Below are 12,041 nucleotides of genomic sequence, written 5' to 3'. Positions count from 1 at the left end.
CTACACGCACATGCCAAGGATGGACCTGAATGTGACATGGAGAGATGTCAGAAATAACACTAAAGAGGACTACCATGGGTCTCTCAAAAGAGACACGGTGAACGGCATTAAGGACCCAGCAGTTAGTAAGCTGGTGGTCTGGGAACCGGAGCATGGACAGGCCTCGAGAGGGGGGGGGGGGGGGGGTTTCACTTGACATACACAGGACTTGCGACCTCTGCAGAAATCAGGTCGAGTATGGAGCATCGTGGTCTGACCTAGTCATCATCGCCGAGGAGACAACACGATTCCACAGATCTCCTGACGTCCCTGGCCTCTACGGTTGTTGCACTTCCCTCTCGTCTCCCGCTCACTTTATTACTTCCGCCACCAAAGGTGGATGGAGGTTATGTTTTCACCGGTATGCTTGTTTTTGAACAAGATATCTCAAAAATTTGTGGCTGGATTCAGACGAAATTTGGCAGAGAGGTAGTGTATGTGACACAGACTACTCAATTCCATTTTGGTGAAGATCTGATTAATTAAAGATTCGGATACAATAATTATTTAATTTTCAATCGATTCTTCACCATTGACGGATCGGGTGAAAAGCGACATATAACATTAAAAAAATAAGTTGTGGACGAGTTATGACTAAACTACCATAGATAACGAGTTGGTTTAGTGACAAGGACAAGCCGATTAGATTTTGGTTCAGGTCCGAATCCAGATCCGGCCTATCAGTATCATTGGGATACAAAGCAAAGTGTTCAGCCTGGTGGAAGTATGCACTGCAGAGTTCAGTTCTAGTATGTTGTCAGCTCTCACACACGTGTTAGCCTAGATCAAGTATACAAGAAAGAAAGAAAGAAAAATTGGATGGGAGGAAAAGTCAAAACAAGTAATAATTTTAAATGGTTTGATCCACCTGAGAATGAGAATCCTCCCTCATTGCAGATCATAAGATTTTAATTATTTACTCCTTATTTACCGTGATTCTTTTACAACGTTTTAACAGAATTATCAAGCACACAAACGAGTCGTCGACTCTCTATTGCAGATGAACTTTTCCTTTTCCATATTTTCCTTTTGTGGATCATGATATTCATCTTCCTTCCTTTGCCTGATCGATTAGAACTGCCCCATGTTGAACAGCACAGAATTGCACCCAAAGACTTCAGAATGGAAATACGACAGGGTCCACAAAGATGCACACAATTTAGGTCTTCGCTTGGTGAAGATGACCAACAAGATGGTGCCTTGGTCATGTGACCACATCCTCCAATCACGATCGTTTTCGCCGAATCCAAATTCCCAGAACTTTAGTATTTCTGTTGGCAAGTTGTGTCATATCCAAGGACATCATGAAGGAAGAGGATGTGTTTGCACATGTCTGGACCAAGCACTCTTCCTTGACCACCTTGATGTTCCAGATGCGCCGGTTCTTTGTGTTCTTCAGTTCTGGGCAGAACAGGTTATGAGAAATGGAAATTTGCATGGCAGCACAGTCGGACGGGGAGGTGAGTGTCATCCATCACCAAGCAGCACACTCCGAGTGCGAGCGGAGCACACTCCACAGCCTTCTGCACGAGGAGATCCGCATCTCCTCAAGCAATGGCTAACTGACTGTCAGAGTTAAACTAGAGCAATGAGCATAGAGAGTCTAAATTAACCAAGTGCCTTAATAGGCTTTCCCTCAATCCAAATAAAATAACCAAAAATAAATAAATAAAATTCCGTCGATATGGTCCCGTGACCCGATGTGGTCTATCCAAACTTTCATGCATCTAACACCAATGGGAAGGTCACATTTGTGGCTTGTCAATGCACACGGGAAGTTTAAAGCGATATCCACTATTCATCTTTGAGTAGGATAGAGTGGGAGTGGTGTGAGCCGTTACATTTGCTATCATCATTTTCAAAGTGCCATTTTTGCTTTTCCTCAATGCACATGCTACTTGGATCCTCCGAAATGGAAGGATAATTATTTATTTATTTTTAAGTCAGGAACCCAAGATAAGAGCAGGAAAGGCTATTTTCACAGCTCATGCAATCTTAACCTACTCCAACAACCACCACAAATCCATTTGCCTTTGGGTTTATTCACAAACCATTGAATCCTACATGGACAAGTTCATCAGTCAACATTTAACACTTTCGGTACAATGGGACAAGAATCGGCAAAAGATGGACAAGGCTTTGCTCACAGCACAGACAGAAGGGGTGAGGAAGAAAAGAAAAAACAAAAACAGCCAAACAACAACAACAACAACAACAACAACCAAGCATCACGAAGGTCAGTTGAGCATGCAAGCCCATTCCAGTAACAGTTGAGACCACGATCATTTCGGCCAAAGGGAGAGCCGGGAGAAGCGACGAGCGATCGGATTCACGCTCCGGTTCAGTCTTTGCTCGCCATGTAAAGAACCAAGTCGATCACACGGTGGCTGTAGCCAAATTCGTTGTCATACCTGGGCAAGGTGAAGGTAAACAGTTAAATTTATTCACATAACCATGACATTTACAAATGCAATATTGCAGGGCAGGAATTGCATCTTAAGCCACAAACACCGGTTTGGATTTGGCCTTACCAAGGCCTCGTGTGCTGTAACCATCATCCTGTGGTGGATGTTAAAGTGGGTTTGAATGCCCATTTCCATAATCAGTTAACCTGTGAGGCATAGATCTGGGGAAGGGTATAAAACTATTTCTAGAGTTGAAAGTTCCCAAGATCACAGTGAGCTCAATCATTAGGAAATGGAAAGAATATAGAGTTACAAAGACTCTTCCGAGAGCCGATAGTCCGATTAAACTGAGCAACCAGGTAAGGATCTTGATTATGAAGGCAACCAAGAACCTCATGACGACCGACAGCACTACAGAGCTCCTTGGCTTAGATGGGAGAACCTGCTGGAAGGACAACAGTCTCTGCAGCACTTCACAAATCTCGGCTTTATGGGAGATTGGCCAGACGGAAGCCACACCTGAGAAAAAGGCACATGACAGCACACCTGGAGTTTGCAAGGCACGTGAAAGACTCAGAGCATGAGGCAAAAGATTGTGGTCTGACGAGATCAAAAGTAAATTATTTGACCCTAATGCAAAAAAGCTACATCTCATGGAAACCGAGCACAGCTGACCACCCATTCAACACGATCCCTAACATGAAGCATGGTGGTGGCAGCATCATGTTATGGAGACGCCTTTCAGCAGCAGGAACTTGGACTTGTAAGGATCGAGGGAACAATGAATGGAGCAAAAGACAGGCAAATCCTTGAGGAGAACCTGCTTCAGGATACAAAAGAGCTGACTGTGGCGAAGACTTATGTTCCAACAGGACAATGTCCCCAATCATACAGCCAAAGCAACACTGGAATGGCTTCAGAACAAAAACTTGAAAGTCCTTGAGTGGCCCAGCCAAAGCCCAGACTTGAATCCCATTGAGAATCGGTGGAAAGACTTGAAGATTGCTGTTCACCGACGCTCCCCATCCAACTTGACAGAGCTTGAGCAAATGTTCAAGGACGAATAGGAGAAACTCCCCAAATCAATCCAGACATGCAAAGATGACATACCCACAATTGCATTGTTTGAGCATTTTGACCCCACCCCAGGGTGCAGGGCCAAAATGGTACTGCACTTGCAATTTTGTGCCGTGTGACGATAACTTGATGAATTTCTGCCCAATTGTTTAGGATGTAGTGTGATGGATGGAGACAGGAACAGATTACAAAATCCCCCCCCCCCCCCTTTAAAAAACCCGCCCCAAAAAAACCCATAAAACATGGGGATAACTTCAATGTGTGGAACGCCTTACACCAGTCTTGGGGGGGGGGGGGGGGAGGGGAGGGGGAGGGGGAAAGAAAAAAAAAAGGGAAATGTCTTCAACTTTAGCTTTCACTAAAAACCAGCACGAGGTGCCACCAGGTTTGTCTGAATGCTGCATCAGTTACTCTGCCCTCAGTGCGTAACAAATATAAAAAGCTGTTTTATTAAAAAAAAGAAAAAAAAGAAAGCCCCCACCAACATGCAATATTGGCTACAACCCAGTGGTGTTTGTGCCCCAAGCACATCAAGTGCGGACACCCAAATGCAATAACTATGGTGAGGTGAATGATAATTCCTATGAACAATAAATAAGATTACCACCTGTCAGCTTGGAAACCTAAAGCAATAATGAAATCTTTGGAATCAAAGCTGCAAAACAAGTGGCCAGAGATTGCTATGTTCAAGGAACAACATCTGAAGGGCACGTAAAGTCAATCCACCCCCTAATGTTGCAGTGCAAATCCTCACCATGACACCAACTTCACAAAGTGATCGTTCAGGGCAATCCCTGCACCGGCGTCAAAGATGCTCGAGCGACAGTCACCGTTGAAGTCGGACGAGACCACCTGGTGGAACAGAGGGACGCGGTCACGTCGGCACAGAAGGTCTGCTTGCAGATCTATTAACACAAGATCGCTAGGCCACGTACCTGTTCCTCGGTGTATCCCAGATAGCCCTTCATGGGACCTTCAGCTGCAGCCTTGATTTTGGCTTTGATGGCATCATACGATCCCTGAGTGGTGGAAAAATAAAATAAAATAGGAGCTTGGATATTCCAGCAGAACGACAAAGCAGCAAAACAATTAAAACATAAGGCCAAAGCACAGGATGTGGGAAAGTATTGTTGCGGTTTTGAGTTTTGGATAATAAAGGTTAAATTTCCCCCTCATAGTTAGTCACACAAACACGTAGCCTCACGATAGTTGTTATTTCATAGTCTGTGTGAGAATAGTCCTTTTCCTGTGTTAGTTTTGCGTTGAGTAGAGCAAGGAGAATAGGTCCTTCTCGTACTTCCATTGCCTTATCCCACCTCCATTGCCTCATGCCTTACGCCTCTGTGCTGCCTTTGGCTTTTTGGCACAAATTAACACGAGGCCGGCCTGGAGGGTCGGGTCGGGACCGAATGAGGGCGGCGAAGAAGCTGATGGTAAGCGCTAGCCGCCAATCAGGGCTCAGAGGGTGCGGCTGCAGCACTGCGTCACAGGGCGCGGTTGGAACGTTCGAGAAGGCTCAGGGCGTGGCAAATATAAACAGTTGCGCAAAGCCACCAGGAGCAGTAAGTGGAGTTGAGCATCGAGTCGAGCAGTTGGCGGTGAGTTGGCATTGAGTGAGGAGTTTAAGGAGCGCGGTCAGCAGTAGAGTTTGAAAGATACGAGATCGGCAAAAGACGCGCATGCACCAAGATACGCGCTCATATTAAAGTGACGCTCGGTTGAGCTTGAAGCCGAGCCGCGATAGTGCATTGGGTTACGCAAGTGAGCACGCTTGTTGCTAAACGCGCTGTGGAACCGCCAGCCACGCTGAGAGGCGTGTACATTCCTTCCCGCCTTCCTGCCTAATCATAATCTGCTTTTGTTCGGGAGACGCGCTACGAGGATCCTTCCACCGCCTGCTTGCCATCGCGGGACGTGCTGTGACCGAGGAGAGCCGGACGGGGCCGTTCCTGGACGACCAAGTCGGCGCGTTTGGCCTGAACAGCATCCTGCCTGCAATTTCCCTGTGAGTGCGAACGGGCCCGTGTCTGGGATTTATAATAAGACTGCTTAAGTTCTGCTCTGTGTCTCTGCTTCTACTGATCATTGTACATAATATTGGGAATAATAATTAAACCTGTTCTTCCTTCCATTCGATTGTTCCTGTGTTTTCCATCATTGACTAAGCGTGGTACGAATAGAACCGCTCTAATCGGGGTCCAATATCAACGGTGACTGCACGGACCACGTGGTACGCAATCCGCTCGGTGTACTCAAATTACACGTGGCTCGTGCGAGGCTTAGTTCCCCGCTTCCGTGGCGGCGCAGGTATTTAGGTACGAGCGAGACCTGGTCCCGAAACCCTACCTTGCGTTTGCCCGGAAGAGGCGTTTCAAGTCTCTCGGTTACGCCAGGCCCAGAAAGAACAAGGGGCTTAATCCCCCCTTGGTAAGGGTAAGAAGCGAAGGGCGGCAGAAAACCGTAACTATCATTTAAATCCCCATCTTGTCTTCCGCTCCCTCTTTTTATATATTTTGTTTGTCTGTTCGATTTGTTTGTGACATAAATGTTAGCTTTCACGAGCCTCGATTCTGTATACAAAAAAATTAAGAAATAATAATAATTGTGAAGGAAGCAATGAAGATCAAATTCCCATTGGATTTGTAGCACAAACAGCTGTGTCATCGAGAACACAATTGATAATCACATGATCAGATTACAAAGAAAGGTTGGATAAACCATCGCAACATCAAGCCGGTTCGTGTTTAACGGCCAGGGAATGCTCACCGGCTTTTCAAGGCGGCAGGTCAAGTCAACCACAGACACGTTGGCAGTCGGTACACGGAACGCCATGCCGGTCAGCTTCCTGGCGTTGGGACAGAGGAAGAAAGGTTTGTCAAAGTCAAACACCGAGCGAAATTGCCACAAAAATCCAAGGGAACCGGTGGATTGCGGACACCGACCCATTCAGATCCGGGATGACTTTGCCCACGGCCTTGGCAGCGCCGGTCGAGGCCGGAATGATGTTCTGGGCAGCACCACGCCCGTCCCTCCAAAGTTTACCGCTAGGCCCATCAACGGTCTTCTGGGTGGCAGTGTACGAGTGGACGGTCGTCTGGGAGCAAACGGGGATCGGAAGTGTCAGCACTGAGCATTGTGGGGTTGGCTAGACCGTTTACAAACATGGCCCAATACGAGCTTAAAGGTTTACTAACTGTTATTACAAAACCCTCTTCACAGCATCACAGATGTAAAGAGGAACAGGTTGAGATTGTTTGGTCATGTGTTGAGGAAGGATGAAAGTGACTGGTTGAGAAGAGTGATGGAAATTAATGTAGAAGGAAGTAGAGGACGGGGAACACCGAGAAAGACTTGGCGAAAGATGGTGGAAGAAGAAATGCGGGCAAGGGGGTTAACAAGGGGAGATGCAGAAAATAGGGCAAAATGGAGAAGATCGTCATGGGGCCCGCAAGGCTAACCCCTGCTCTTGCAGGGAAAATTGCCTTAAAATGCAGCATGTTGTTGTTGTTGTTGTTGTATTACCAAACCCTCACCTTTCACCCCCACCCACACCCAGCTCAAATGTCTAAATAATAATAAATAAATTTAAAATACAACAAAAAAAAAAAACAACCAAAGCAAGTCTAAAATAAAAGTTAAATCTTACCATGAGTGCCTCAACAATCCCAAAGTTATCATGGACGACCTTGGCAAGAGGGGCGAGGCAGTTTGTAGTGCAGGAAGCATTGCTGGAAGGAAAAAACCCCCCCAAAAAATCCAAACAGATGTTACAATTTAATCGCAGAACAGGATCCAATCAATGAATGCCAAACAATGGCCAAGGCACCTTCTCACCTGACAATGGTGAGCGAGGGCTCATATTTCTCATGGTTAACCCCCATCACAAACATGGGTGCATCGGCAGACGGAGCAGAGATGACGACCCGTTTCGCGCCGCCCTTCATGTGAGCCTGCACAACATGGGCACAACAAGCGACACTTCTGGGTTCAAGGACACACACGAGACGCGAGGACTGGTGTGCGGAATGCTACGTACAGATGCCTTTTCCTTTGTGGTGAAAACACCGGTCGACTCAACCACGTAATGTGCACCAGCGCTGCTCCACTTGATGTTGGCAGGGTCGCGCCTGCAGCCCAGCACAGAAAAAACATGGGGTCAGGCAAACCAAAAATAAAATAAAAACCCCACTAAAGACCAAGAGTCTCCCATCACACGTTTTTGGAGTCACATGAACAATCTAAATCACCTCCCCTCCCTTCCCCCCCCCCCTCAACTAACATAAGATAAATTCACCCCATTTACAGCAAGACATCCAAATGATCTCTGCACGTGACCACCACTCACTCTTGGAATACTGCGATTTTGTGTCCATCAATGACAAGATGGCTTCCTTCCGCCTTGACAGTCCCCTTCCATTTTCCATGTGTTGAATCATATTTGAACATGTACTCCTGACACACACAAATCAATAGATAAGTTTCCAGGCAAGACCTTGTGTTGGCCCAATCTGAGCATGGGATCAGGGTCATGGGATCCCCAGTTCAAACCCCAACATTTCACAAAACCTCCTGCATGCAATGTGCAAGGTGCAAGGTCCACCATGGATCTACAAGGCAGGCTAAACATTCGCAAAGTTAAAATTTTGTTTGAGGAAGGCCAGCCAAACCCACGGCTGTAAACGATAAGGTACAAAGACTATCAAAATTACACGGGAGCGCGGGAAGTCAGGTGACTTACCATGTACGTGACGTCAATGAAGGGGTCATTAATGGCCACGACTTCCACCTTTCCATTCAAAATGGCAGCCCTGGTCACCAGACGGCCAATGCGACCAAACCTGCAAGGGAACACAACAGGTAACATGATTGAAGCACATCCACACAATGGACTGATCATGCATCATGATAGCTGAGGGTTGCAAGCCACCAAGGTCTTCAATGGAGGCCGGACTGATTGGACCAAAGATTAAATGGTCTCATCGCAGAGGAGCAGACTTTAAAAGTTTGGAAACACAAAGCAAAGTTTTTATTTTCTTTATTTTAACCAGCCGGTCTTCAAGGTTCATCACGATGATCGGCCCATTGATGAATACAGGACACCAGGTGCACATTCAAGGAATCCTTCACATTAACTGTCATGGGGACATAATTTCAGATTGGAGGTGCAAGTTGTGGCAAAAAAAAAAAGAAAAAAAAAAGAAGAAGATCTTGATGATCAGTTCTGCACAAAGTCCGTGCCGGGTAGAGGAGCCATCAAGGAACATAAAATAGCCAAGTCGATGCAGAGAAAAGGTGAGCACCATGGGGAGATCGTGCTTGGAAAGGTCGTGGCCTTTACGGAAGACCATTGCACACGAGCATGTCCACTTTTGGGGAAGCTTCGGGTTACGTCCAACTGTCGACAAAGCAGTATTTCCCCGCACCAGGGGTTTCGTAATCATATCGGAGGCAAACCAAAAGGTCAGTGCTATAATGGTCATTTCCGTGGCATGCCAAGTATTCCCTCTCCAATCCTCAGGGGGCCGGCTCAGTCGACGTTTGGCAACCCATTTAGGGAAGGCAAGCGAGCGGGTGGGCGGGTCTAATACAAACAGCATGCCAAGGCATGATCCGGTCCTTGGGTCCCTGCCTGAAACTTTTTTTAAACCAACTGCAGCAGACTTCCATCGTCAAAAGGTTAAACTCGCTCAGCAACTTAGACACCCATAAGGCATTCCACGGAGACATGCATCCGACCAGGCGGGCTCGAAGATCTACAATCACCATGGCAACAGATGGAACGTACAGAATATGCCCTGGGAACTATTACAATGGTAATTAAATAATCCAAACAAAGGCAAATTTCAATTCAACATTTAAAGGGTAGTTATGGGTTGGGTGGGTCCCAATGTCAAACCCATTACATTCATTCCACAGGATGGACCATATGACCATCCAAGGTGATGCCTAGCTCTGGCTAGCCCACTTCACCTTCCCCACATACATCAACATTCGCAGTCTTCGAAATACAAATTTCATCACACGTGATAAAAACCTCAGATTCTCCAGAAAATAAACCACATCGTTGGTAAATAAATAAAATTGGAAGTTGGAATCCTTCAAAATCTGGGTCAGCCCAATAGGGTTCCCATCAATCCATGGCATTCCAATGATGTATGAGAACAGCACTCAGTAGAGAGCATACCTCCACCTAGTTGGCCTCATCTCCCAATGGTGAATAATAACTTTAAAAATTATACGAGCCGGATCCGGATCGTCACCAAAATCTAATAATTTCGTCCACGTCACATGCGCTACATCTCTGCCAAATTTCGTCCGAATCCGTCCACAATTGATATTTTGTTCACAGACAAGCAGACAGGGGTGAAAACAACTTCCATCCACCTTTGGTGAAGGAGGTAAAAATACATCAATCTTTCATTTACCCAAAATATCTATAAAAAAATGTCTATACAATACGTACATCTTGCAATCTATATAGTACGTACATCCTGCAATCAATATGGTACGTACATCCTGTAATCTAAATAGTACGTGCATCCTGCAATCTATATAGTACGTACATCCTGCAATCTATATAGTACGTACATCCTACAATCTATATAGTACGTACATTCTGCATGCACTTTATCTCATTCATGATCCCCTCGTTGTTCGGTTCCCACATGGTGTAACGAACGGGAACGACATTTAAAACGCTTCCCGAGCGATCTCAACGGGAAGTCCCCTGGGAAGGTTCACGATGGTGGGAGACGGTTGCACGGCCATGCGGCTTGTCCGGGTGGGAGAAATGGAAAGCACGTTGGGTGTGCGTACGAGCTCGAACGAGAACATTTCCCGTTCGCCACGACAAATCGCTATAAATAGTTTTATTTCATTTATTTCACTCTATGAGCCCCAAATCAGCTCCTCACAAATGCTGATAGAATCCTATATCGTCTCCCCAAAATCCAAATAAAACTGGGGGCGGGGAGAAAACCGACCTACGGTGATTACGTCATCGTGACGTCACTGCGGCTCTAACCGGAAGTCACGTCCACACGAGGAAAATTTAACCGCAAAAACCGCTCATTGCTTTATATATCATTTTAACATTAAAAACTGTATATATATATATATATATATATATATAAACAATAAAACTAACATGCAAAAATAATAAAATAAAACTTGCGCAGTAACGTCATTCCCAGAACATGGAAGCAAAGATCGCACCTTAGTTACCCACAAAGGTAATGCAAATCAATTAAAAATGATAGATTTAGGAATGTTAAAACGTCTCGGCGGGAATAAAACAAAGAAGTCGAGTTTTAAAGGTCTCGGCCTTACAAGGTCATCGAAGTCGTTTGGGGATCAAATGCGCGGGAATGGCGCGAAAGAACATGGACGTGATTGGGGGTCCAAAGGCCGTTTAGTGGGTTTTCTTTTGTACACCTTGGGATATCGAGGTAGGTTAAACCACAATGACATTCGAACCTCCGAAACTCCCATTTTCGTGTCACGCACGCGACCCCCACCTGACCCCACTAAACGTGCACGGACAGCAGCACGTGCGGGACCAGGAAAATCACGTGGGTCGTCGGTAGCGATGCTCACCCGTTGATGCCGATTTTCACCATGGTGAGCACAAGTAGAGGACCCGGGACCGAGGATGCAGACAAACGGCTGAGAGCAGAGCACGAGCACCGTTTTACGGCGTCTCCGAACCTTATATTAGCAGCCCAGTTACATGGCCCGCCCCTCTTACGTGACGTCACGGAATACCACTAGGCCACGCCTTCTCACTTATCCCGCCTTCTCAAAAAGCAATCTTCAAGACGAAATACACGTATTGTCACCTGGAGGACGGTTTGACCGAGAAAACGTTCTTAAAATCACCGATGGGAAGTTGTTTTACCATCTTGTAGATTAAGCCGCTCATATAATTGTTTGAAAACAATGAGGTGATAATGCTGAATATGCATCTATTTATTACGTACGCACCGGGAAACGGTCGTTTCTTCGATTAAGATGAAAGGCCAATAAATTGAGGATGAGAGATGAGAGATGAGAGACAAGGAGAGAGGAAGAGGGAGAGAGAGAGAGAGGGAGAGAGGGAGAGGGAGAGAAGGGGAGGAAGGAAGAGAGGCAGAGAGGGAGAGGGAGAGAGGCAGAGAGGGAGGGGAGACAGGGAGAGAGTGAGCAAGGGAGAGAGAGGGAGGAAGGGGAGAGAGAGAGGGAGGAAGGGGAGAAAGAGGGAGGGAGAGAGGGAGACAAGAAGAGAGGGAGAGGGAGAGAGGGAGAGGAAGACAGGGAGAGAGGCAGAGAGGGAGGGGAGAGAGGGAGAGGAAGAGATGGAGAGAGGGAGGGGAGAGGAAGAGAGGGAGAGAGGGAGGAAGAGAGGCAGAGAGGGAGAGGAAGAGAGATAGAGAGGCAGGGATGGAGGGGAGAGAGGGAGAGAGGGAGGGGAGAGAGGAAGACAGGGAGAGAGAGAGAGGCAGAGAGGGAGAGAGGCAGAGAGGGAGGAAGAGAGGCAGAGAG

The 12,041-nt window shown here is 46.6% G+C and overlaps 1 protein-coding gene across 1 annotated transcript; it reads right to left on the bottom strand.

Moving 5' to 3' along the window:
- Positions 1-2,061: 2,061 nt before the first annotated feature.
- On the bottom strand, positions 2,062-11,361 carry LOC137418234 (glyceraldehyde-3-phosphate dehydrogenase). The gene is made up of 11 exons (XM_068104248.2): positions 11,118-11,361; positions 8,260-8,359; positions 7,867-7,973; positions 7,558-7,648; positions 7,356-7,471; positions 7,168-7,249; positions 6,464-6,615; positions 6,288-6,366; positions 4,457-4,540; positions 4,276-4,373; positions 2,062-2,450 (listed from the first exon to the last, which is right to left on the bottom strand). The coding sequence occupies exons 1-11, from the start codon at positions 11,138-11,140 to the stop codon at positions 2,381-2,383; spliced, it is 1,002 nt and encodes a 333-aa protein (XP_067960349.1). The 5' UTR covers positions 11,141-11,361; the 3' UTR covers positions 2,062-2,380.
- Between the last annotated feature and the right edge of the window lie 680 nt (positions 11,362-12,041).

This window comes from Myxine glutinosa, chromosome 2 (assembly GCF_964187855.1).
Source record: "Myxine glutinosa chromosome 2, kmMyxGlut1.1, whole genome shotgun sequence".
NCBI classification, from domain to species: Eukaryota; Metazoa; Chordata; class Myxini; order Myxiniformes; family Myxinidae; genus Myxine; species Myxine glutinosa.
Note: the sequence above shows the minus strand (reverse complement) of the source record. Positions and strands in the feature narration are given on the sequence as shown.